The sequence below is a fragment of the Budorcas taxicolor genome, chromosome 18, assembly GCF_023091745.1.
Source record: "Budorcas taxicolor isolate Tak-1 chromosome 18, Takin1.1, whole genome shotgun sequence".
Lineage (NCBI taxonomy): Eukaryota > Metazoa > Chordata > Mammalia > Artiodactyla > Bovidae > Budorcas > Budorcas taxicolor.
In genome coordinates this window covers 26,382,324-26,409,987 of record NC_068927.1, presented here as the reverse complement: position 1 = coordinate 26,409,987, position 27,664 = coordinate 26,382,324, and the positions used below count along the sequence as shown (strand labels likewise).

The following is a 27,664-nucleotide window of genomic DNA, read 5'->3' as shown; positions in this document are numbered from 1 at the left end:
CAGGGACTCACTCCAAAGTGGTCACTGCTTGGCCCTGATGTGGTCCAGGCTGCAGAGAGGGTTCATATGAGTTGTTGGAAGAGATGGCCCCAGGGAGGGGCCTGGAAGGATAAAACGTAAGTTGAAGAAAGCAGTGTAGACCTGTGGGAGGGCCAGTAAGGGCCAGGCAGCCATGCCACATGTCGCCATGCCCCGTCCCCCTCTTTCCCACTCCAGGACATCCTCAGTCTGTGTCGCCTCCATCTCTACAGGCAGCTCCGCATGGAGGAGGGGGACACGGCACTCTGGTCCCCCACATCCTCTCACTGGAGTTGTGGGTGGCCCAGAGGCATGGAGCAATGCAGTGGCCCCTCAACACCTCCCCGGGCCCAGCCTGCTCCACTCTGCACATCCAGAGGTCAAGCCAGAACGGCCAGAGCACCTTCCTGCCGATGGGGCCCACTGTCTTCATCCTTCTCTCACTGAGGAGGATGACTTTATTTCAGCGCAAGACAAAGACATTGACTTGGTCTCCAAAAGAACATTTATTTCCAAATTGAGGCCACAGGAACAGAAACTCCCCCTCCCAGACCTCTGCCACTCCCACTGGATAATTCCTCAGCCTCCACAATAAGACGCCTCTTTAGCACACAAACACTTCTAGAGAAACCCCCGTTTACAGCTCAACATGTTTTGATTGTGGGACCTTCTTTGCTGCCTCCTGGGACAGAAGCTCGTTCCAGAAAGCCACTTTCTCACTTTTTAGCTTCTCAGCTGCCCGAGTGTTGACACCAATCTGAAGGTACCCTTCTTTCTGGTCATACGCTGGCCAGTGGGGAAGCCCCTTCCCATTGGGGTTCCTAGAACAAAATCAAACAGAAATTCCCCAAAGCTGCTGTATGGTCTTAGACCTCTTAGATTGTCAGGGACCCCCTGGCTTCATTTCTGCCAAAGGCTCATATGCCTCCAGAGATAGGAGGCCCACCATGTCCTGGGCAACCAGTCTATCATGGGGAGCTCTCATCTCAGAGGTCACAGGGCGGGGCGTTTGACCATCACATGTTGGAAGCTCCCCCCACCCAACAGACATGCCCAACCCCGCTCCATGTCTGCCAGCAGCTCACCCATTCCGAGCAAAGTTGGCCCAGAATTTCATCATCATCTTGCTGAGATTGATCTCTTCTTCTGAGGCACCATCTGTGGGGAGGAGACAAAGCCAGTGCTGCTCAAAGAGTGGTTCATGGGCAGTAGCAGCACTTGAGAAATTGTTAACAGATTCAGAAATGGGGGCCTTACTCCAGACCTACTGAGTCTAAGCCTGCATTCTAAGAAGATCTTGGGAAACACAAGTGGACTTCAAGCTTGACAGTTACCGACTGAGGCTGGGCTCAGTGAAGGGCTGCAGTCGATCCATAAGCTGACTGCCTTGTCTTCTGCAACCCCCCCGACTGCCCTTCCGCCCTCAGTGTTTCAGGGACACACCCCAGGGTTGCTGCTAGAGTAACCCCACTCCCAGGATGCTCTCCTTTGGGTCTTTTCTGGGTGTTCTTGATCCACACACATTTTCACAGAATCTGGAAAATAACCAAGCTGCAAGATCCCGCAAAAGCCACCCAACCAGGAAATGCCCAGAGGCATTGGGTGTAACGAACATTTCTGCGATGTGTCAGACACAATTTGTCTGTAATTGCTAATGGTTAAGGCATTGAAGACATCTGTGACTTTTTTTTTTAATATTACACACCTAGATATATTATGATATTAAAAAATATGAGTTTTAGACAGATAGATGATTGGATACACAGACACACATGTTAGTCCTGATTCCAGGTTAATAACAACTCTAACTTCACCCTCACGCACATTCTGATGTGTTCTTGTGAGGGCAGAGTGAGTGGTGGCCTTCTAGCCCTGAGCAGAGCCCTGCGGGTGACCCAGCTCCCGTCTTGCTGATGCCCAGGTCTGGATTCTTAGAGCGACCATGGGTTAGGGCACAAGGATGCGCATTCTCCATCAGGTACATTAGAGCAAGAGAATGGTTGGGACCTTTGTCCTTCCATCCTGTTATGGTGAATTCAGGAAAGTAAGACCTGCAGAGAAGAAGGAACCTGCCCAAGGTCACCAAATAAACTTGAACCCGGATCTCCTAACTCCAAGTTTATAGTCACCAAAGGGCCATCACCTTGCAAAACTGGAATCCCGAAGACAGAGAAGACTTCATCCCCGTGGTCCCCTATCACTGTCTTGGGTTTCAGCTCTGGTGAGAAGCTTGGGTGATACTGAAACTCGTACATGTAGGTCGGGACTCCAGCATCTGGGAAACAAGGATTCATACACGGTTCATTTCAGCAGACGCACACTTGATGGTATCAAGGTCTCCGCGGGGCTGTGAGCAATCAGGAAATTGGGGGCATGCCTAGTCCTGAGTGAACAACAACAGTATTAATAGCAGCTGCCCATTGTGAGAGCCAACTGTGTGCCAACCTTGTGTGTTCCTACAGGAAGCCCCTGGTTATGAGCACATGAAAAATTTTGGAAAAATTTCATCACTCGCTTAAGGGTGCATAGTTGGGAGAGGTGGAAAAAGATTTGAGCTCATATTTATTGAATGAGTAAGTGAAGAGTGAAGAATGAATGTTCAAACCTTGAGTAGCGCCATTCTAAATAAATATAGGGGCACTGGGTCAGTTCATATAAGCCCCTTTTGATCACCTATGCACAAGGACGTCCATACACACACACTTTATTGCATTTCATCGCTAACAGGCTAGTCTTCATTTCCTTTGAGAATACCTGCAGCCTGACAGCTGTCGTCCATTATGTCTATTTTTGAACCTTTCCACTGATTTTGACGTGTATTCCAAGAAGAGTGAAGTAAATTCAAGGTGTGAGCCTGAGAGTGCAGATTTAAATACAAACCTATGCAGAGAAGGGAAAGTTTGCTCCCGCGTCTCAGGAAACCTCAGTCTGGCATTTCCTATCCTTTGTATCCGTCCTCTTACGTGCCTTGCTTCCTGCCTGGCCCAGGAAGTGTGCAGCAGTGGCGGAAGGGAGAAGGGGCTGAGGAAAGGGACAGACCCTCTCTCCTGGCCTCTCTCCTTCCCTCTCCTCTCCTCTCTCTCCACCCCCTCTTGAAGCCCCAAGAAGATGTCAGTTTTCCTGCTGATGCTTCAGGAGAGATGTCCAACTTGCTCCTTCAGGGCTAACTCGTGGGTCCCCTACCTGGGGACTTCTGTGCTTTGCATTGATAGTTATGCCACAGCCAGTGACTCTAATGCGGAAGGGTCAGGCCCCAGGGCAGACTGGTGGGGAGATATCACAGCATTGCCTCCCTTCCTTGGATATACTATCACATTTGGAAAATGCCAAAAAAAAAAGGAAAGTGAACAAAATGATCACTTATAATCGCACTGCTCAGAGAAACCTCCGTTAATATTTCAGAACTTATTCCACTTATGCATATGAAACTATGACACTATTGATAATTATGTGTTATTACATATGACCATAATGATTGCTTCACATCATTAAAATTTCCCCACAAAGTAGTTTAACAATATATGCCATCCCAACAGGAGGATGTAAAACAATTTAATTGCCTCCCTCATCTCCCATCTTTGCATTTTGGTTTAGCAAGAGGTGGTTTTTGGAAGAAGCAATCCTCTGTGGTCCCACAGGCCAGTTATTAAACAGTTGCTTCAAGGCTGGGGGCTTCCCTGGTGGTTCAGATGGTAAAGTATCTGTGTGCAATGCTGAAGACCCGGGTTCAATCCCTGGGTGGGGAAGATCCCCTGGAGAAGGAAATGGCACCCTACTCCAGTACTCTCGCCTGGAAAACCCCATGGACAGAGGAGCCTGGTAGGCTACAGTCCATGGGGTCGCAAGAGTCGGATACGAGGGTCACTTCACTTTACCTTACTTCAAGGTCAAGCAGAGAATGCTGTAAGAACGGGCTTTAACCTTGGCTCTGCCATTTTAAAGTTTTAGAAAGAACTCATGATCCAACCATAGGGGAAAGAACTTTCATGAATGGGAGAAGTTATTTTTGGGAGCATGTTGCCCAAAAGATATATTTGTTTATTTTTTTCTTTTTAAAATTTCTGCCTTAAACTTCTGAGATTTATTAAATTCCTACAACCACAACACAAGTCTTCAAAAGAATAAGTAGGGCACAGGTTTGAATAATAACATTTAGGAACAATAAGAAAAGCAGAGGGAAGGAAAGAGCTAGCAATAAAAAATACACAAATTTAAACAGTGTGAGGTTCTTTTTTCTTTATTTGGTAAGGAGGGGCTTATGAAATTGGCAGCATTATTTTTATTTTTTAATCTGAGTATCTTAATGAGGGAATTAAGAAATATTCATTCTTATATACTGGAAGGAATTTCACAGTATGTATCAAGAACTTTAAAATGGTCCTACAAGCTAGCCTAGTAATTAAACCTTTAGTAACCAAATCTAAAAAAAAAAAAAATCAGAGATTTGGTTAAAGATATATGCAAATAAGGCTGAGCATAATGTTTTACAGCATCAAAGTATGGTCAGCCTGCCTCAATATCCAATAGGACAGGAATACTAAAGTAAATTTTAATGTATTATTCCATGAGATAATGGATGCTTTTTATGAGTTTTCATTGACATTGAGGAAATGCTTACCATATAGGATTCCATGAAAAAAACCACAATATAAAATTAATATTTAAATTATATGTAAGACATGGGAAGATTAATGAAGAAAATATGTCAAAAATTTATAGCAGATATTTCTATGAACTTTGAAGGCTTCCAAGGTCAGAGCTAGCTTTGACTAGAAATTTGACTCTGTGTTTCCGTATTTTCAAAATATTCTACAACTGTAAGATGTTAATTTTTATATTCAGAATAAGTTCTCTTCTGTATAAAAAAAGACTTAAGACAAGTACAAAAAGTTTAAAAAAGGAAAGCATAATGTTGATAAAGTCTGGGAATTCCAAGCAAAAATGACTCTGATGCGGGTCTGACACGTCCTGACACATCCAAGATGACTGGGTCAACAGACAATGAAGCAGAGGAAACCACATGTATGGAGAGACAAGACCACGTCTGTGAAAGAACAGTTCTGACCCCAGGCCGCCCCTGGCTGAAGAGCTTCATCCAGACTCTAGGGAGGAGGAAGGGTAACCAGAACCTATCCATGACTGTATTGAACTGGGGGGACCTGGTAGGTCAGCTGTAGCTACTTTTTATTATGCGTATAGAGTCCCAAATTCTAAAACCCTTCTAGCATGGTTAGAAAGAGTGATCTGGGTCAGAGAACCACATCCTGCCTTGCAGACTAGATGACAGATAGCTCCTGGAAAGGGAGGGTCCTGTGAGGACCTCAGCAAGGCACTCCAAAAGGACACCTCCTGTCCAGGTGAGTTCCTCCATCCTTGGCCCCATGCCCCTAGGGCCCCCTCACACACAGTCTTGGGATATGCTGAAAGGTCCTGCAATAGACCCTGCACACACTGGCATGGAACAAGGCCAGCTGCAGACATCAACATTCTCCAGCTCACTTGCCCCATACCTCCCTCTGCTCCGTCCTTTGGGTTTTCTTGGTCCCAGACAACATTCTTGATCCGACATGTGGCCTCATGCTATCTCCAGCTCCACAAGTTAACAAACTAGTTTGAAGCTATCTCTGACCTTGGAAGGCTTCTAAGACGAAACCGCCAATATTTGCCCTGTGGCCCCACAGACTACTGTAATTCAGGTGAGGGATCCCGGGGCAGAGACTGTTGGTGTCTCCCCATGTCCCCTGCTTCTAGGCACACTGGCCAGAGTTCCAGCTCCTGCATCTGGAGCTCTTTGCCTGAGGTCTTCGGCAGCCAGAGACCACTCTGCCCACATGTACAGCAGATCAAAGCACCAGGGAATTAACTGCCCTTGGGAACAGCCTTCAACTGATGACTCATCAAAGCTGGAGGATAAATAGCCCAGCTCTCTTGCCGCTGACTGGGGAAAACCCCGAGCCGCGTCTTCTGCTGGTTCCCCAGCTCCAGGTGTCCATGGCAGACACTCGCTTGGCAGCACAGGGTAGACTGACTTCCTTCTCCATTCCTGTCACTTCTCCACTCCTCTACCAGGGTTACCTGGGGTCACCCCCAGATACACTGCCTGCATTTCAATCCTTTCTCAGAGTCTGCTTCTGGTGGAAACCAAAATAGGACAGTGCCCTGCCCCCGGCTATCTGGAATGGATCTTGAAGTTTCTTATATCTTTCTATGCTGAGGGTTAAGACAGAATACAGTGTGAAGCGGGTGGGGTCAGTGTCCCTCTCCTGTACAATGACGAAGACTCACCTCTGTGGTAACGGGCTGTGTTCACAGATGGGACACAAAACAACCCATCTCCAATCAAGTCCAGGAGCAGGTCTTCCTTTTGGGCAGGGTCTTGTGTCCCTCCTAAATACTTGTCAGTGGCCACTGGAGCCAGTTCCTCAGGGATGTTCTGAAATAGATCAAAAGGTAAAATGACCACCAAGCCCTAGTGAACAGCCCTGGCTTCCCCAGCCAGCGAGGAAGGCTTGTGTTAATGGTGAACCTCTCAGGCCCCATGCCGCCACTCCCGTCTACCCCTGGTGCTGAGGTGGAAAGGCAGAAAAATAGGAGCCCCCACCCCTAGCCCCAGTCTTCATTTTGCCATTAGCTGCTCTGCAATTGGGAACAAGCCCCTGCTCATCTTTGGTGCTCAGCCAGTTTCCGTGATTTGAGTCTTACAAGGATGGGGTAGGACTTCCACACGAGTGACGTGGCCATCTCCTGGTCCATCTTGCCTGCTGAGAGTGGGAAGCCCATGAGCTGTTAAAACAAAGGTTAAGCAGTTGTGAAATCATCAGGAAATAGCAGGAAAAACCAAAGCGACCAACAGACCAAACTAAATGGAGGCTGAAGGTCACTTCGTCATGCATTCGTTGGGCATGGGTTTTGGATGAGTTTTGGACTCAAATGGACTTTCATATCCAGAGACCAAGGAGGGTAAAGAGGATAATGCAATTGTTAAGGGAAGCTGTCCTAGTCTGGTGTGTATGTGTGTGTGTTTAGACACACACACACACAAACAATTGGAGTCCCCAGAGTGGTCAAGACAGAGAGGGAAGATTTCGGCCAGCCCAGTGTTGAAGTGAAGGGCTCTGGGGCAGATGACACGGACCCCACAAATACCCCACCTGTGTCAGATAACTGTAAAAAAAAGAGTGAAAGTGTCAGTAGCTCAGTCATGTCTGACTCTTTGCGACCCCATTGACTGTAGCCCACCAGGCTCCTCTGTTTGTGGAATTCTTCAGGCAAGAATACTAGAGTATGGGTAGCCATTCACTTCTCCAGGCGATCTTCCCGACCCAGGGGCTTTACAGGCAGATTTGCTAGTCACATAACTGAGAAAGCCCCCAATCCTGCCATTATGACTTTTGTCCTTTGGTCTAACCTCGGAAGTCATTCTGAAGAACCGCAGAACTCTGCACATAACAACTCTATTAAAACTCAGCCCTAAGAGACTTGACCAAGCTCCAGGACAGCTAAAGGAGGCTTAAGGCCATGTCCCCAGGATGACTGCAGGCCCCCTTCAAGAGCTCTGGGCTGCCAGGAGATTTTACTGTTTGTTTCAGCCAAAGCTCAGTGAAAGGCAGGTAGGTCCCTGAACTCCCTCTTAGAGCAGTTACTTTAGAATTCTTGTAATTATAAATCTTTTCTTTGTCCCTTTACATGTAAATCTACCACCCAAAGCTGTTTCCTCAAGGACCTAAGAGCCATCTCTATGAAAAACAAACATCCAGGGGATAATTCTTGCTCTCTCCTCCAGTCCCTGTGAGATGATAAAGGCCTAACTTCAGTGGGGGCCTGATTCTACTTACACCACTGCCTCCTGTTATAAAGACAGAGGTTTGTTTCTTCTCCAGATAATGCCAGCTAACAAATCCAAGTAGGTAGTCCAGTCACACGGACAATCCACCCCACCCCACCTCACTCCCACCCACTCCTTAAATAAGCTCCAGGCTTTCATTTCAGGGATTGGGTTCAGTTCACAATGGATCATTTCCCTCTAGCAGGGATGTAACTGAATCAAATCTGTTACCACTTCACCTAGTGTCTGGCTTTGTTTATCTCTGTCAGAAAACTTTTAGAAGTCAATTTTAACTCAGGAGGAAGCAGGCTCCTCCCACTCTTTCCAGTGAGATGAGTGAGAGCATGGGTGAGGCGGGGGTAATTTATGGAGAAAGCATGAAAGCAGCAAGCCTGAGGCGAGAGGCTGCAGGTTCCAGGCCCCACTCTCCATAACTCCTGAGCCCCTTGCCCTGCCCAGGCCTTGGGTTTTTCATCTGCCCAATGATGATCTCTATCAGCCCTCCTGGAACCAACATTTCAGGATTCATGGATGGGAGGACAATCACAGAGTGTGTGGGGACATGGGTCCCCAGAACTGCACCACCCAGATGACAGTGTGGACCATAACAAATGGTTTCCATGGACATATCAACTTGTAGGAAGGGGACGGCTGGCCTGGTCCCAGAGAGAGGTCTGTGACCACAGACGGGAGGGTGATGTGATGGGAGCCAAGTCTACAAGGCCTGCGCTTTCTCACCAGTGGAATAATCCAGCCAAACTCTTGCTTGTTGATTCCGATGATGTAGGGAACAGTGTTGAAGTTCTTTTCAGCCAGCATCTCTTTTGGCATCTTTGGCAGCACCACTCCGTCAACCACGGTGGGCAGGAAAGGATAGGTCTGGGGAAGAGGGCAGAGTATTGTCTGTGCCTCCCCTTCCAGGTCACACCCGCATCCCCATCTCCACCAGCCGGAGCTCACAACCATTATCACACACCTGAGTCCTAACCAGGGGGGATAACTCTGTGGACCCCAGAGGGTAGAACTCTGACCAGGGGACAGCAGTGGTCAGGTGATGGGGAAAGTTCTTCAGTCAATTTGGTATAAAAATATATAATATGTGCATATATTTGAATTATATATATATGTATATATCTATGTCTCTTTCCAGTCTCATTCAGCTCTCAATATTTGTGGTACTTAAGCTCTAAAAAGTTACTGTGACGGACTTCCCTGGTAGTCGCCCAGTTAAGAGACTGTCTGCCAATGCAGGGGACATGGGGTTCAATTCCTGGTCTGGGAAGATTCCACAGGCCTCGGGGCAACTAAGCCCAGCTGCTGCCATGTGCCTTGAGCCTGTGCTCCACAACAAGAGAAGCCCCAGCAACGAGAAGCCTGCACACCACAGCTAGAGTAGACCCCGACGCTGCAACTAGAGCAGAGCCCGTGCAGGGGTGAAGACACAGCACAGCCGAAAATAAACGAACAATAAAAAAATGAGCTGGGAAGAAACCAACAGCCACCGAGGACTCAGTGGTTCCCTGGGTGATGCGGCTGTAAATCCCTTGGCCATCAGCCTCAACAGTGCCGCCCACTACGCTTTTTTAAAAAAATCCGCCTTCATCTCATAAAGTCACAAACATAGCTTGTTTCCCATGGCTTCGTCACACGCCACAGATGTTACTTTAGCATATTCCTAACCAGCTCACCGAACTGATCAGCAAATAGTCTTTTCCTTATTCTGGATGCTCTGCGTTGTCGATCCATTAACACTGAATTCTTGACCAGCAGCACTGTCATCCATGCCTGAAGGCCGTTTGTCTAATACTCGTATTTCTCACAAGTCAGACACATCGTAGGCTGCCTGCACTTTGGCCCACTAGACAGCCCTTCTGTCTGTGGTCGGGGATTATTTTAAACAGCAACACTGACAGCACAAAACTCAAGAACGCAAAAGCTGGCACTAACTAGGACCACGAAAAGATACCTTACTGGATTTAGAGATGAAACAAAAAGACAAAAAATGTAGCTCCTTGTCTGATCTCTGTGAAGAAAAGGGAACCCTCCTACACCGGGAATGTAAATTTGTCCAGCCACCATGGAGAACGGTATGGAGGTTCCTTAAAAAGCTAAAAATATCATTATTATATGACCCTGCAATCCCAATCCCAGGCATATATCCAGAGAAAACTCTAATTCAAAAAGACACATGCATCTCAATGTTCACAACAGCCCTATTTACAGTAGGCAAGAAATGAAAGCAATCTAAATGTCCATCGACAGATAAATGGGTAAAGAACATATGGTGGAATATTACTCAGCCATGAAAAAGGATGAAACAATGCCATCTGCAGTAACATGGACGGCCCCAGAGATTACCACACTAGGTGAAGTAAGTCAGAAAGAGAAGGACTAATGCCGTATGATATCACTTCTATGTGGAATCTAAAATATGACACAAATGAACTTATCTACAAAACAAAACAGACTCACAGAAAGCAGACTATGGTTACCAAAGGGGAAAAAGGGTCAAGCAGGGATGAATTAGGAGTTTGGGGTTAGCAGATACAAATTTCTCTATGTAAAACAGATAAGCAACAAGACCCTACAGGGGGAGCCATATTCGATATCCTGCAATAAACCATAATGGAAAATAATATTACAAAGATTGTGTATATATATGTATAACTGAATCATTTCACTATATACCAGAAACCAGCCCAACACTGCAAATCAACTATACTTAAAAAAAAAAAGACTTTGTTGAGTGACTAAGTCTCATTTGATCCTCTCTACACCTTTTAAGGTGAGACTCCCCAGGGAGTCTGCAGAGAGGCCAGGACTTAGATGCCACAGAAGTAATGCCATCAGAACCTGGTGAAGGGAAGCGTTCGAAGGTGGGAGGAGACTAGGGAGATGGGAGGCTGCTGCTGGAGTTTCCCACGGGGCTGGGAGGAGGGTGGTGTCCTGAGGACTGAATTTCGTGGCTCCTTTCCCCACATCCCTGCAAACAGTGCGACTTGCACAGTCCGTCAACCTGAAACCCCCCAGAAGACGATCCAGGCTCCTCGTGAAGGCTCCTCAACAGCTCCTTACCCAGTCATCTCCACTCCCCACAGTGGAGGTTTCTTGTTCACCTTCTCCCAACAGGGCATTTTTAGGGATGTAAACAAGACCAGGGGCTGGCTGGGGACAGGGACACAGAGTTGATGATGGAGAGCACTGGCCTGGGGGTCGGGGTACTGGGTTCTGGTCTGATGACTGGTCTCCTCCTGGGGCCACCCAGACAGTACTCTATCTCTCTCCGGGGTCAGCAGGGTAAACACAAGGAGCTGCTATGGCTTCGCATGGGAGAATTTCTGTCATTCATATGTAAGTGGAACTTAAGGGTGTCAAGACTTCAAACCTATAATTAAGAAGCCAAAGGTCCTTACCTTTGTTGGGTCTCCCAAGAAATCAAGAGTGAAAAAGTTCTGTGAAGACAAAGACAGAGGTTGTGGTGAGGAGGCTTCCTGGGAGGAAAGCTGACCTCTGTGAGCTGTGCCAAAAGGTACCAAGGGCTCCCTCCTGGCGCCACCCTGGCTGGGCTGAGAGGAAGTGGGCAGGACACCCTCCCCCGGGCACCAGCACAGGGAGCAGGTGTGGGGTGGGGGAGGGGGCGCTGCAGGGCACTGCTGCAGGTGCCTGCCCTGCTGCTGGTGCCTGCCCTGCCCTCCACCCATTTCCCCTTCTTCTTCCTCCAGGCAACAGCACCCCGATTTTCTGTTGGGGGACCCCCTGTTCCCACTCTCACTCCATGATTCCAGGCATCTGTATGTGGCCTCAGGTGCACCAAATCCCTGAATACAGGGACTACTTCAGGGGTGGACATGTGTCCACGTCAGTTCAATGGAGTTTACCCAAAACTGTTACTGGAGTTATTGGGAAAGGGGGTTTCTAGGCAGATAGGATATGAGACTAGAGCATTGTTGTTTAACTTCCCTAGGGGCCAGAGCTGCCTAAGAGTGAAGCCAACACAGGAAGGGAAAAGCTGAAGGATAGAGACAGAGTCTTAATCGCATCATACGTGCATCCAGATCCAGCCACGCCTGAAACCATCACCTCCTGGGCTTGTCAGGGAGTTACCGAAAGATTCTGTCCCAGCATACTCCTCTCTCTCCTCAAAGCACTGTGAGATGAGCTTCCTCACCTTGCATTAGAAAATCCTGACTCATACAAACTCACTGAAAATGCTCCTTGCTGTAAGTTTATCAGGATTGTACTGACTTTATTGTTATACTGTAGCTAACAGGCCTGACCAGCATGTATGAGGTCACCAAAAATGGTCTCTCCATTACGTGTTGTAGCCCTGCAATCCAGGTGCATGTGTCATGCGTGTGTGTGTCTATGAGTGTGTATTAGGGTGAGAAGGTAATCATGGAAACACTTCCACATGATCTCAGAAAACTCAGGAGGATTATAGAGGCTCCGGGTTTTACCAAAGTTACCAATTCTCCCTGTATAAACTGGACCTCTTGGGTCACATTGAGAGGTGCTGAAATAAATTTACATCCTTTCAGGCATTAGAAAGCAGTTGTGTTTTCATTCTTTGAACATATAGGTCACGTCATGTGAGCCTGAGAAGCCAGGATCTAAGTCCCAAGGCCACACTGGAAAGGGCTCAGAGTCCAGTGTCAGAGACTTGTTGCTGGGGGTTCAGGAATACCCTCCAGAGTCCAGACAGAGAGCCCAGGTGCTCAGGTTACTCTGGGTTTTCTTTCAAAGCCTCCCCGACAGAAAGGATAGTTCCTATTGGCCCAGGTGCTATATTTCTGGGTGTCCATCCTGCTGCGGCTTCTCTGTGATGACACGCTGCCGCAGACATCCATCAAGCCTCACAGGTCACCTTCTCTGTGAAGCATCCTTGCTTAGTATAACAAATACTTCCCCTCTCTGTCTTCCTACCACACAGAGCCCACAAAGTACGTGGGTGTGTTTCTCCCTGGAAAGTTCCTTGTGAGCAGGGATTATATGTCTGATCCACGTTTGCATCACCCTCCCTGTTACCACCCCTCCCTGCCACACACACACACTTCACATAGACACATGGATGGATGAAGTGGTCAGTACGTGGAGTACTGGTGAGTCAGATGGACAAGTGGATACATGGAGATGGGTGATGGGTGGATCACTGATTTGGAGGGATGGAAGATGGAGTGACAATATTGGTGTGGTGTATGGATAATTAATAATAGATGAATGAAAAGTTTTGAATGGATTTGTGGACTGGATAGAGGAATGATAAGACAGATGAGTAAATGGATGGATGGTTGGATAGATTAATGGGTTGATGTATAGTTTTCCTAGAATAACACTGAGGCAGAGTCTTAAAAAATCTAGAAAAGTGGCCCACCATTGGCTTAAAAATGAAATGGTTTCTAAGCTAACTAAGAGAAAAAGTGATAATCTTTCCAAAAATATTTGTTTTTCATATTTCTGTCCCTAAAGTTCAGGATGGTAGTTACCTCTGAAATATATGATATTTAATTTTTAAAAATATATCTAAAAATGAGAATAGAAAAAAAAAGTTTTGATAGATCTAGAGGATTATTAATTGTTCATTACGTTCTTTTTTTGCTTTGCTAAAGTTTGAGATATTCCATAATAATAAAGACAAACAGTTCCCCATTCAGATCCAGAGGCTGACACTGCTCCTGGGAGGTGAGAAACTGTCCCAGGTAATTTTTCTAGGGCAAGAGGACTGAAGCTGAAATGGTGAAGCCTGGAGTCAGGTTTCCAGGTTCAGGGGCTTGTTTTGCCAAGAGAATGGATGCACTTACCATCTTCTGTGTTACCTCCAAGAGCTCGTCCTCCGTCTTCTGGCGCAGGCAGTGAACAAGGACAGCCGAGGTGATGGTTTTGCACCCAGCAAAGGCAGCAATTTGCTGTAGAGATCACAGATGACAGTAGAATTCAAGAGCCATGCCTTTCCCTCCATCAGTACCGAGGTGTTCTGTCCCAGCCTCAGTTTCTAAAGGCAGCCCGTGGTAGCAGAAAACACCCCAGACCAGGACTTCCCTGGTGGCCCAGGGATTAAGAATCTGCCTGCCAGTGCAGGGGATCTGGGTTTGATCCCTGGTCTGGGAGGATTCCATCTGCTGCGGGGCAGCTAAAGCCCTGCACCACAACCACTGAAGCCCCTGCACCCCACACCCCATGCTCTGGAACAAGAGAACCCACCACAGTGAGAAGCCTGTGCACCACAACGAGAGAAAGCCTGCACACAGCAACAAACACCCAGCACAGTCAGAAATAAATACATGATTTTAAAAAATAATAATAAAATTAAAGTTTAAAACACTAAAAAAAAAAAAAAAGAAAGAAAGAAAAAAAAGAAGAAGAAGAAAGAAAAAGAAAATGCTCCAGACCAGTTTGTGTGGGTCCTGGGTCCCAGGCATGCCAATGATACAGCCTCTGCTCTGTTACTTTATGTCTGTTAAAATGGGCACAGTATCCTTGAAACTGAAGAGAGGTATCATGGAATGGAGCTTAAAAATGTGGAATCCACAATCCCACTGTCTAATTTCAAATCTTGGCTCATCCAAGTAACAGCCATGTGGCCTCAGGCCAGTCACTGGCAAAGTGAAGCCTGCGGGGGGGGGGGGGGGGGGGGGGGGGGGGAGACGCAGCCGCGAAGTCAGGCGCCAGGACGGTGGGGCCCTGGAGAGTGTGCACGGCTGCCTGGAGACGGGCCCGTGTCTGACATGCAATCAGGGCTCAGGAGATGTTTGCTAAATGAATGGAATGACCGTAAGGAGTGGACAGAGTGGGGAGAGAGAGAGAGGGAGGGAGGGCGAGAATCAGAATCGTCGATTCCGTCACTGTCTCAGATTCCTCCCTTTAAGTGTGGCTGCTGGCCCCACCCCTCCACCAAACCAGCCCGGCCAAAACGCTCCACATCACTGACTCTAAGGCACACTCCTCAGCAGGGCCTTTGTGTTGCTCACCCTTCCCTGTCTTCCTAACATTCTCCAAATAAAGGCAAAGTCCCCACTAGGTCCTATGTAGCATGGCCCTGCCAATGGCCCCATCCTCAGCTCTCTCCAGGTCCTGTTTGCACTTTCTGCCCTGGCCACATCAGCCTTCCTCACTCTCTCACTTGAGGTACCTCCTCCTGCCACAGGACACTTGCTCAGGATGTTCCCTCTTCCTGGATATTCTTTTCTTACCAAGTAATTTACTGCTTATCCTTCTCATCTCAACTCGCTGATCATTAGTTTTTGCCAGGAGCCTTTCCTGATAACTTCTCCCAACACACTGGACTAAGCGCTCCTTTTGGATTCTTTGGACATCAGGTGCCTCTTCTCTATTGCTCTAGTCACAGTGGACATTTTACAAGTTTTGCAGCTGTATAATTATGACTCTATCTCCTAAATTATAATAGAAGCTTCATGAGGTTGCCAGATGTCAGACTACATCAAAACTACTTGTTGAGTGAAGGAATGAATGAATGCTCCAGGAACCGACCCCAGTCACAAGCCCCCAGGGAAAATCCACTCCAGGCTCACATGAGGTCAATGAGTTCAGCAGACTCAGACGCTGAGGGAGGCAACACAGATGACAAGCCGCTGCCCACTGTGCAGCCCCTCACCACACCTGGCGCACTTTGGGACGCGTGTTCAGCGCAAAGTGCACCGGGGCTGGCAGTCCAGAGTCACGAGCCCGAGCCCAGCTCTGCCCTCATCACTGGCTGGCCTTGGCAAGTGCTTCTGCTCTCTGCCCCAGTTTGATTAGCAGGAGAACTGGGAGGTGGGGCGGGGTGTGTCCTCGCCCTTCCTGGTCAGCCACCCTCACTTCTATGACTCTTTGAGGATGTCAGCCAGACCCTGTGATAAGAAAGGGCCCTGACAACTGCAGCAGAGCAGAGCACGGTGTAGGGACAGCCCAGTGTGAGACCTACCTTAGCTTCAGCCTTAGAGTCCTTCTTGACCAGGCCAGGAATAAGGGCAACACCACTCTCTGAGATGGCCCGGTGGAAAAGATTCTTGGCCAGAGGAGATAAAACCTGGGAGGAGAGTGGCAAGAAAGGGAGTTTATGCTCACAGGGAGTGGGGTCTTCAAGAGCTATACCCACCCATAGCCCTGTCCTGGGCTGTTCCCATGGAGACCGTGGGGCTCAGTGGACATGACAGGTCCTTCCTTGACCTGACTGACCTTGTTCCCTAGACTGACCAGAGGGTCCAGCTTCTCCAAGAAAACCTCCACTAGAGGGAACCGGGTGTGCAGAGTGAGGCATGCACCGATCACAACAGTCAAAGTATCTGAAAGGCAGCTGGAAATTTCTAGCGTCGATTTAAACACACAGTTCTGATTTCCCCATTTCCATTACTCAGGATTTATTTTAAGGAAAATGATCTGGAGGCAAACAAAAATCTCTAAGTTGTTCATGTTATTTATAACGTTAAAAAGTGGAAATAACACAAGGTTTTAATATATGACATTGGGTAAATAAGGTATTTTTCATTCTTACAAGGAAATACTAATGACTATACACACAAAACATAAATAATAATTAACGGTTAGGGAAACATATATGCTATAATGTAAAGGAAGCTTTTTTGTTTAAAAATTCATAGATACAGATAGATGATAGATAGGGGGATTCATGGAAAAAGGGCTGTTCTGGTGGCTCAAATGGTAAAGAATCTGCCTGCAGTGCAAGAGACCTGGGTTCAGTCCCTGGATTGGGAAGATCCCCTGGAGGAGGGCATGGCAACCACGCCGGTATTCTTGCCCGGAGAACCCCATGGACAGAGGAGCCTGGTGGGCTACAGTGCACGGGCTCGCAGAGAGTCGGACACGACCGAGCGACTAAGCACAGCACAACAGCATGGGAAAAAGACTAGAAAAATGAAGCTGTCCATGGTGAGACTCACTGGCTAGTGGGATTGTGGATGAATTTTTATGGGGGGGGTTATCTATGATTTTCTTTTTTCTCCATTTTATAAAATATAAAGAAGTTCTCTCTGAATATTCAACTATGATCCCACATGTTTTAAAAATATAGTAATAGTGCTCAAACGTGAGGGAGCTGGAGTGTTTCCCACGGCTCCCAGCACCCTCTACCCTGGCTTCCCGGCTTTGCTTCCCTCGCTGTCTCCCCCATTCCCATTCCCCACACCACACTCCCGGGTCCCGTCTGCGCCCCCTGTTCCTGTCCCATCCCCCACCCCTCCTCTTCTTCTCCTCCTCCCCAGCCCAGCTCCATCCCTCAGCCCCAGAGACTGCTGCCCTCCCTCCTGGGCATGGACAAGCCACCAGGGCCCTCAGAGGGGGCCTCCAACCTGTTCCTAGTGCTCGTGGCTCCTGAACTGTAGGCCTGGCTTCAAGTCAGACAAGGACACTCAGACCAACCTCAAGTTGGCTCCTCTGATTAATCATTTACACCCACCCCTAATCTCAAGAGAAGTGAGGCGACTCCTAACGTTAAAATGATTAAGAAGGAGAGGATGAGCTCAACCGACACAGGACAGAAGAGAGTGTCTGTCGCAGCTGTGGCTGCAGCTACGGCCCCGGAGGCTGAGCTGAGCCCTGAGCTTCCTGGGGGCCAAGGGGAGTCTGGCCTTTAACTCTTCACCATCTGATGCTGCACAGAGTCGGGTCAGCCTTGAATGCAGGTCTTGGAAGTAAAGGTCCCAGGACTAGATGGGCTGGTCTGCAAGGGGTCCCATCAGCAGCCACATCAGGGCCAGGAAGACTTACAAGAACAGACACACTTTCCGCTCCTGCTGACTCTCCAAAGATGGTCACAGAGCCTGGATCCCCTCCAAAGTTGGCAATGTTCTCCTGGACCCAGTGCAGCGCGGCCACCTGGTCCAAGTGGCCCCAGTTCCCCCGGCTGTGCTCGTCCCCTGTGCTGTGAGTGAGAGGACAGGGTGGGGTTGGGAGCAGAGATGTCCCGGCAGGGCCCTGAGGACCAGAGATGGGGCTGGGGGTCCAGGGGAGCCTTCTGGAAAGGACTGGGCTTCCACAGCCCTGACACGGGGTCTTCACTCTCCTGCTGTCCTGCTCTGCTACAGGGCTCTGCAGAGCCATCCTGCATCTACTGACTGAGCATCTGCTACGGTCGGGGTGCAACCCTGACTCAGGTTGCAGAGGAGAGGCCGGGGGAGAGGAAGTGGGGCGAGTACGCGCAGTTACACTGTCACTGGGAGCAGACACGGGCCGTGGGGGAAGAGCTGAGGGGTCTCCGTGAAGGGGACACATCCTGGGACACGACTCCCCTGGGACAACCCTCTGCCAGCCCACAGGTCTTTTCAGGGAGGTGACCACCCCTCCCTCAGGCCACCCCCCAGCATCTCAGGGTAAGAGGTCCTGGCGCCAGTACATTCGGGAAAAGCTCAGTAACTGCCTGCTGGAAACCTGTTCCTGTCCCCAGAGAATCCACGCAGGAGACTCAAGCCGTCACTCATGCATGTGCCAAATTCCAGGAAGGAAATGGGGTAAGTGGGCCCAAGGCTCCTCCCAGTAGATGTCCCTTGGAGTCAGATGTTCCTTACAACCTCCCAGTTCCAGGCACCCGCTCCTTCACCTACTAGACTTCCTGGAGCTCTCACATGAGTCTACCCCTCTTTACTTCCCCAGGAGGAAAGATGTGTGAGCCTCTAAGTGCTGTGCTGCATGGTGACCGTCATCTTGAAGATATTGCAACACGCCAGGCAGCAGAGTGAAAAGGGATAAGCAGTTCAGATGAGATGACAGCTGGGTTGGGCTTGGTAGGAGTAATAGGAGTGTGTCAGGGAGATTGGGTGTTTTATGTGTAAGAGCTCAGAAGTGAGTGCACCAGGGTGGCTGGGGAACGAGAAGGTAGGTGGAGCCCAGTTAGGGGGGCACTCAGATGTCTTAGCAGGAAGCCTAGCAAGGAGCCCCTTGAGGGCGTGCATGACCAGAGTGGGGTCCTAGCACCCCTACCCTGGGGGCAGTGTGCCACCAGGAGAGTCCAGGGTCTTACCTGAAGAAGCCCCAGATGCCCAGGCGGTACTGAATGGTCACCACCACCACATTTTCATGGGCAGAGAGGGCCAGCCCGTCATAGATTGACGCTCCTCCCATCAGCAGAGCTCCTCCGTGGATCCACACCATCACCTGGATGGGGGGATGCAACCACAGGGTTACAGGAAGCAGAGCTGGGGAAGACCTCAGAGGCAGGCTTGGTCACCTACCCGTTCTCCAGCTGCGGCCCAGGCCAGCACCCCACTCAGGGCACCCTGGCTGCCCCTGCCTGTCTCCCCTGCCCCAGTGCCACCTGCGCTCACTGCTCCTCATGCTGAGAACATCATCATGGGAACAGCCAAGGCTCGAGCATCATCTCCTCCCCAGCACTCCCGCCACCCTCACTCCTGGACCTCTCACCCAGCTCAGTGCACTCAGCATGCAGAAGCCCTTGGCTAGAAGCTTGTTTCAGCTTCATCTTAGTTACCTTCTGAGTGGTGAATTCAACTTCTCAAGTGAATGAATGATCATGTTAAGAAGCCTATGCCCTGGGTGGCACCTCATCTTAATATACCTTCCGGCTGCCTCCTTCTGCTCCCCAAATCTCATCCATCCTCCAAAGCCCAGCCTAAAAACCACCTCCTCCAAGAATTCTTGAGCCATTTGATGAATATGATCTGAAAACCTACTAGGTGCCAAGGACTGTGGTAAGAATTGAGGCCATTCATAACGCATGTCCCCAAATTTAAGGAGTGCACATAGCAAGAAAGTGAGAATAGCTAAAGTAATATTATAATGATTTTGTTATCAAAAATTTTGAAGAACTCATACATGAACTATGTACCAAGTATTATTTTAAGCATTTAAAAATAACCCATCCATGAATGAGGGACTACTATTATCCCATTCCGTGGACAGGAAAATGGGGGCACTTAACCACTCTGAGGTCACGCAGCTACCAGGCAGTGGAGGCAGGACTTGAACCCAAGAGGTCTGGTTGCAGAGTCCACATGTTGAGCCACCCAGCACCCAGCAGCCAATGGCCGTGCTGCAGTAGGCTGGCTGTTGGGGCCGGAGGAATTCCTTCCCTTCAACTCTAACTAATGCATCAGGAAGTTGCCTCGTGTGCTGTGCCAGACACTGCCATAAATCTTCATATTCATCACTGAAAACTCATGTGTGATTATCCCTGATTTGAGGAAACAGAGCCAGGTCTCTCAGGCAGTAAAAGACAGAACTAGTATTTACACCCAGACTCTGCAGTTCCAGAGCCTGTGTCCACACTAGAGGTTCTCCAGCCTCAGGTTCCCGGAGCCCCTGCTCCTCCAACACCTCCGATCCTTGACTGCCTCCTGGTGGAGGGACTGAGTTTGCAGTCATCTCGAGTCCAGACTGAGCCAGGGGCTGGTCAGCAGCGATTTGCTGAAGAATCTAGTTCAGCTCGGTGCACATCCTCAAAGGCGGGGGCTGTGTGGTCATAGTTTTACGTTCCTCTTTTCTCTTAACCCCCACTTCTAGCTACGTGGGGGAGCACTAAGTATGTAACAGGCAAATGAATGAATGCCTGAGTGACCGATGTCCCCACCTCTTCAAGCTTCTAGTCCCAAGTTCAGACACCCTCCTCCACATCTGGGCACCATGCCAAGGGTGTTCCTGGGAGATGGCTGGGTGTGCGTGGCCACCCCAGTCTCTACCCCCGATGACCCCTCCTTTTCTAGCAGACCAGCCCCACCCTCTAGCCTGAGTCTGGAAGGCTGCCCTGTCTCTGGGCTCCATTTATTCTGGAAATGCTGACTCACTGAATCACTAGCCTGGGCCAAAGACAATTAGGAAGTGAAATTAACTACAAGAAAATCTTGATAGTTGGCAAAGGAAAGGGCAACCTTGTTGCTCCAGGCTCTGCCCCACAAGCTGTAACCCAGAAAGCTGTCAGAGAAAGCCTCTGTGTGCTGAGGAAAGGCCACACACAGGCTCTGTGCTAGCGCGTGTCAGAGCGCTCCCGGCTGTTCCAGGAGCCCCATACTCCAGTCCTGCCAACCCGACTCTGTGACCGCGCTTTCCCCTCACTGGACCTCAGTTTCTCTGTCTGTAAAGGAAGGGTTGATTTGTTGGCTTATCTCCAAGATTCCTTCCAGCTCTAACTTTATGGAAATGACGTTTTACCCTCTCTGGGTATCAGATTCCTAATCTAGCAATTAAGAGTCATCCTTCTTGTCCATCTATTAGCATGAGAGGCCCTGGAAAAATGAAATGTGCAATACAGATGTGCAGCAATCTCCGCCAGGGGCCCTACTCTGGCCGAGGGGAAACAGAGGTGTGGGCCACCTGCGCTCCCTGATGTCAGGTTTGGCTGTGGTGCACAAGAAAGCCCTGGGGCCCCAGAAGACCCTTGGCCCAAGACGCCCCCACCCAACACTGCCTTCATCCCCTTCCAGTCTACCCCAGCCTTGCCCAGTAGTTCCCGTCGCTTACCGGCAGCCTGCTTCTCTTCGTCAAGTCAGCAGGGGTGTATATGTTTAGGTAAAGACAGTCTTCAGAAAATTTAGGCTTAACGCTCTCCATTCCGTTGCTAAGGAGGTCTGAGGCCATTTCCTCAAACATTGCTTTTTGGGAGCACCTGGGAGGGGCAAGGAAAGAGAACTCCTGATGTTCAATCAGAGCTGACCAAGGAGATGTCTCCTGTAGTGAGGCCAGGTCTTGGACTGGGAGAATTAAGCCTGTAAACAGAGCTGTCTTACCAGATTCCAGACACTGGAATGGGTAGGAGGCTCCCTGGGGGGTCAGAATAGGGGGCTCTAGGGCTCACCAAGGTCTCTGGGGAGAGTGACTAATGAGAAGGCCTGGCACCTCCCCCTTTCAGGAGACTTTGGAATGCATTGTGTCAAGAAGATGCTGCTTATGAGCCCGGAAGTGGATCGTTTCCTGCATTCCCTGCTTGCAGTTGTCTCTCTGCTGCATAGAGAGTGCAGGGTGCTCATGCTCCTCTACAGGTCAAGCAGGAGTTCCAGTTCATGGGAGACTTCCAAAAATGGTGAAAAGTCACTCTGTTGGCAGTCATTTAGGCATGCAACAGGTCAAGGGCTAAAGATTTGTGGTGCAACATTAGGAGAGCTTGGTTCTCATTCTGCCTCTGCCACTTGCATGCCAGGTGACCATGGGCAAGTTCCTTCTCTGTTCTGGGTCCCAGTCTGCCATGTCTAAGTGAGGGGAATGATTTCTATATGGGTCTTGCAGCACTGACATACTAAGATTCTGTCAGCTCATCTTGTCAAATGTTATGCATTGCCCAAATAATGGATCTGAAAGATCCAACAGTGGTAACAGGCAATACTTAATATTTAAAAGACACTTGCTACTTGTAAGGAAAGCTATGACCAACCTAGACTGCATATTAAAAAGCAGAGACATCACTTTGCCCACAAAGGTCCGTACAGTCAAAGCTATGGCTTTTCCAGTAGTCATGTATAGATGTGAGAATTGGTCCATGAAGAAGGCTGAAGGCTAAGGAATTGATGCTTTTGAATTGTGGCGCTGGAGAAGACTCTTGAAAGTCCCTTGGACTGCAAGGAGATCCAACCAGTCAATCCTAAAGGAAATCAACCCTGAATATTCATTGGAATGACTGTTGCTGATGCTGAAACTCCAATACTTTGGCCACGTGATACTAAGAGTTAACTTGTTGGAAAAGATCTTGATGCTGGGAAAGATTGAAGGCAAGAGGAAAAGGGGGTGGCAGAGGATGAGGTGGTTAGATAGCATCACTGACTCAAGGGAGATGAATTTGAGTCCAGGAGATAGTGGAGGACAGAGGAGCCTGATGGGCTACAGTCCATTGGGGTTGCAAAGATTCAGACATAACTTATGGACTGAACAACCACAAAATCTTCAGGTCAGGGGCTTCCCTGGTGGCTCAGTGGTAAAGAATCTGCCTGCCAGTGCAGGAGACACAGGTTCGATCCCTGATCCGGGAAGATCCCACATGCCACGAGGCAACTCAGCTTGTGAGCCACAACTACTAAGTCTGTGCTTTAGAGCCTGGGAGCCTCAACTGCTGAAGCCTGCGCGCCCTGGAGCTGGTGCTCGGCCAGAGACACCGTTGCAGTGAGAAGCCCACGCACTGCAACTGGAGAGTAGCTCCCGCCGTCTGCAACTAGACAAAGCCCACACAGCATCAAAGACCCAGCAGAGCCAAAAATAAACAATAAAATAAATAAAATTATTTAAAAAAATCTTCAGCTCAGACCCATGATATGGGTTCTATTATTATCCCCATTTCACAGTTGAGAAAACTGAGGCACAGAGAGGTTATAGAACCTGCCGAAGGTCACACAGCCATGAAGAGTCAGACTATGCACTGCTTATGTTTCCAAGGACTTTATAAGCCACATTTCCAGATTTGCGGAAAGCAGGCATGGTGGCCCCCAGTCCTGAGGTGCTTGGATGACATAGCTGTCAAGTGACTGTCAGAGCCCCATAGAGACCCTCCTGATTTCCATCCTGGGGGAGCTGTCCCCAGATCACCAAGGCAAGGGGATACAGTATTCATAAAAGGATACAGTAAAAACTTAATGGGAAAGAGAGTTCAACATCACTAGTATTGAGATAAATGCAGAATAGACTCTAAAATTATATAAATAATTATGATGCTAATAATTATTATTATTTTGCCTACTCAATAGCCAAAAGATTTTTTAATAATCTCAAGCATTGGCTAGGGTCTGGTGAATGAAAGTTTCCATATATTAATGGAAAGAGTGTAGCTGGGACATTTCTGGAAGGAAGTTTAACAAAAGATGATACTCTTTTACTCAGAAATGTCATTTCTTGGGATTCAGCCCCAATTACTGTGAATGTGCATACCGGTTTGGCTATAGGATGTTCATCACAGTGCTAATTATATTATCAAAAATATCAAGGAGAACTTAATGGTCCCAAAAAAGAGACTGGGTAAATAAACTATAACTCAATACCCAATGTAATATAATGTCAGGCTGTGGTATGCAATGACATATAACCATGTTTATGATACAAACGAGCAAAGCAGACATCCAGAGTATCTGTATCGGGCTTCCCTGGTGGTCCATGGCTAAGAGTCTGCTTTGTAATGCAGGGACACGGGATCTGGGAAGCTCTCACATGCTGCGGGACAGCGAAGCCCGTGTGCCATGACTGAGTCCGAGCCCTACAGCCCATGCTTCACAACAAGAGAAGCCACGGCAAAGAGAAGCCCACGCATCTCAACTAGAGAGTAGCCCCTGTTCCTTGCAACTAGGGAAAGCCCATGTGCAGCAACAAAGACCTAGCGCAGCCAATAATAACTTAATAAACAAAATTTTTTAAATTGTTAAAAAAACAATAAAGTATCTGTATTGTGTGATATGATACTGTGATCTAATAAGAAATATATCTTTGGTCTTCCCATTTCCTGCAAGGAGTTCCTAAAACCCTAGGAATTTCCTAAGTGAAGAAAGTGACAAACGCATCATTTGCTGTGTTAATGAGGTGGTTCTGGACCTCACCTAAGGGTGGACACTAGCGGCAAGAAGCAGATCCTGGAAATCCCCAGAGATCCACGCATGTAGATGTCCTAGGCGTTCTGGGGCATGACTTTGACTTCTTTGCCCAACGTGGACACCGTGAGTAGGACACACCAAACATTGCTCTCCTCCTTACTAGGCAGCAGTCACACCTGGGAGTTAGGAACTGGTGATACCCCCAAAGACTCCCCACCCACACACCTCCTGGCCCACCTCACTCCCCAGCTGCATCGAAGATCAAGATAGAAGAATAAACAGAATCATTACTTCTGACCTGCCCACACCACTGCTCAACTCCTGGTTTTATTCCAAAGCACTTAGCCTATTCTTACATACTATATAATCTTTACCTTGCATATTGCTCAGGATCTGTTTTTCCCTGCTACAAAGGCAAGCTGCATGAGGGTGGGATCTTTCTTTGGGTCACTGACGGGTCCCAGGAGACTAGGACATGCCTGACACACAGGAGGTGCTCCAGAAGTATTGGTTGAATAAAAGGCTCTACAGTACTGTGAGAATTCTGGAATGCTGGTGAGGATCCACACTATCTTGGGGATTTCAGAATAAAGTATGAGCCCCTCAGAGGATCGCCTTGGCTCCTTCCTGAATCCCTTTGAGACTAACATCCCCACTGAAAGGTGCCAAAAGCCACGCCCCCGGCTTACATGGGAGGGTGAGAGGTGGTATTCTTCACGAAGCTCCATGGTTCTGCAGGCTGCGGCGGAGCAAACCTCAAGGATCCAAGAGGAGGCTTGGCAAAAGGAATTCCCAGGAAAACGCCCACAGGCTGTGCAAATCCTTTTAAGCTGACATATTTTCCCAGGACTCTGCCCTGAGCGGTCTCCACTATAGGTGGTGAGGGTGGCAGCCCTGCTGGACATTGGGAGGAAGTGAAGACACATCAGTGGTGAAGGTTTGAACTGGATTCTGGGTGGACTTTGTTACCTTTGCCACGTGATCTTGAATGTCCTCTGAACTCTCTAAGCCTCTGCTTCTTATGTGAGAGAGAGTGAAGCTAACTGTTCTTCCTAACTCACAGGGTCATCAGAGAGAGCGAGACTGGGGGTCACATCCTGTCCGTCCCATTCCCATGGAGCAGACAGTTCCTTCTCACTGAGCTCAAATGCGTCTCCCGCAGTTGCCACGTCAGGCCTGGTCCTCCCTGCTTGGGGACATCCTGCACCTTCATGAGGCAGGTGGCCTTCGTGTTGACCCCTGTTCATACTCATCTCTCAAGTCCTCTCTTGTCCGTCCTTAACAGCTGCAGTTTGTTTAAGCATCCTAACAGGAAATGATTTCCAGCCTCTCACCCTCCCAATTGTTCCCCTTTAGATACAGATAAAACGACAAACTCTCCCCCAAAGCATGTGGCCAGAACAGAGAAGAATAACCCAGATCTGGTCTTATAAACACATCTGATGATAGCCTTCAAGAGACATGAAGTGGACAGATGCCCGACTGGCAAAGGTGAAAAAGTGGATGATGTGCTGTGAGGCATAGGCAACAATGGTGGCAGCAGCGGTTACCCCTTGAGGTACATGTAAGGATGTGTATTGGGTACGTTGTGCCACGTGGACATTCCAACGACAAAAGCCTCGCTAGGGAAACGTTAATATGTCCGTTTTACAAAAGAGGTAACTGAAGAAATGGAGGGCGCCAGTATGGATTTTTAAAAGATGGAAATAGACTGACTCTACCCAGATAAACCAGCAGAAAGGGGATAGTCAGCTTCTAGAGTGCTTCTTACTCTGCTCTCCCCCTCGGTTCCAGGCCTCTCACAGTGTCACAGCACCAGGAAGGGGATTAAACCCAGTGTAGACTGGACGGTCAGAGCACTGGCTCTGGTCTCAGGAGACAGGGATAGAATTCAGAGCATGATTTCCCAGCTGACCTTGGATACATACCTTTCCCTCTCTGAGCCTCAGTTTTTCCATCTGTAAAATGGTACAGATGCATTCCGAGGTCCCTTGCTGCACCCTTCTATTAACCATGTCTTCTATGCTGTGTATTCTGATGCTTTGACACCCGGAGCCTTGCTGATACTGGGGGAACTGCCCCTCCCAGAGTTAGCCAATCCCTGGAGATAGGAATGAACTTTCTCTTCCAGCCTGCCAGAGGCTGAACCCCAACCACCTTCTTTATCAGGCCCCCCACAATGGCCACTATCAGCCTGCCCTAATCACGCCAGGGCAAAGTACCTAACAGCTGTGGGCACTCCCTAAGCCCTAGAGCGTGGCAGGGTTTGGCTAGTTCCCTCACCCTATCCAGCCCACCCTACCAACCAAGATAAAGTTCTTGCCCTGATTCCTTCCTTCTTCCTCTGCCCCTGACACACCTGGTACTTCATCTTTGAGCCCACCGGGTGATGTCACGGCCCCTCCTCTGGGACACTGGGAAAAACATCTCTTAGATGGCAGTTGGCTCCTGACCCATGGGCTTTACCACATCTCAGAGTGTCTATTAATACACTGTAAGTTATAACAACTCTTTTACTTATGAATCACTGTTTTTCACTTTTTCCAGTTCCAGACACTCTTTAGAAACAATCCATTTCACACTTACAACAGCACAATGATGGAGATACAGTTCTCACCCCCATTTTAGACGTGCAAAACTGAGACACAGAAAAGAAACATCCCTTGTCTAAGAATACACAGCTACTGAGGGCTGCCTTGGATGGGAACCCGCACACTGACTCCAGAGTGCACATTAATACTCCGTTAACCCACTTTTGGAGAAGGCAATGGCAATCCACTCCAGTACTCTTGCCTGGAAAATCCCATGGACAGAGGAGCCTGGAAGGCTGCAGTCCATGGGGTCCCTAGGAGTTGGACACGACTCAGCGACTTCACTTTCACTTTTATGCATTGGACAAGGAAATGGCAACCCACTCCAGTGCTCTTGCCTGGAGAATCCCATGGAGGAAGGAGCCTGGTTGGCTACTGTTCATGGGGTCGCAAAGAGTCAGACACAACTGAGCGACTTCATTATTTATCTATCTATCAGAGTCCTGACAGCGCGCGCTGCTGCGGGACCCGGCAGCTGCGGGACCCGGCAGCCTGTCACTGCTTTGCCCTGTACGCCTCTCCTCCACCTGGTCCCCCACAAGGATTCTCAAAGACCGCCCGCTATTTGCACTTCAGAACGACTCACCCCAAGCCGTGGAAATGGCGAGGGAGGTTAGGACCAGAGCGACGAGCGTCATCGTGGCAGGACAGCAAGCTCTGCGTCCTCGGGTCTCTGTGCCTTATAAGTCCGCCCAGTTCCCGCCCCCTCCAGCTTCCCCCCGCCCCCAGCCCCGCCCCCATCGCCCAAGAGCCTGAAGAGGAGACAA

At 48.8% G+C, this 27,664-nt stretch overlaps 1 protein-coding gene across 1 annotated transcript; it reads right to left on the bottom strand.

The window, feature by feature from the left end:
* Positions 1 to 527: 527 nt before the first annotated feature.
* On the bottom strand, positions 528 to 27,566 carry LOC128063005 (liver carboxylesterase-like). Its single transcript, XM_052655531.1, has 14 exons — positions 27,484 to 27,566; positions 24,996 to 25,200; positions 21,266 to 21,410; positions 18,813 to 18,946; positions 17,564 to 17,717; positions 15,762 to 15,866; positions 13,642 to 13,746; positions 11,257 to 11,295; positions 8,582 to 8,722; positions 6,721 to 6,801; positions 6,304 to 6,451; positions 2,162 to 2,293; positions 1,104 to 1,176; positions 528 to 839 (listed from the first exon to the last, which is right to left on the bottom strand). Exons 1-14 carry the CDS (start codon positions 27,533 to 27,535, stop codon positions 656 to 658), a joined length of 1,698 nt encoding a protein of 565 aa, XP_052511491.1. The 5' UTR covers positions 27,536 to 27,566; the 3' UTR covers positions 528 to 655.
* Between the last annotated feature and the right edge of the window lie 98 nt (positions 27,567 to 27,664).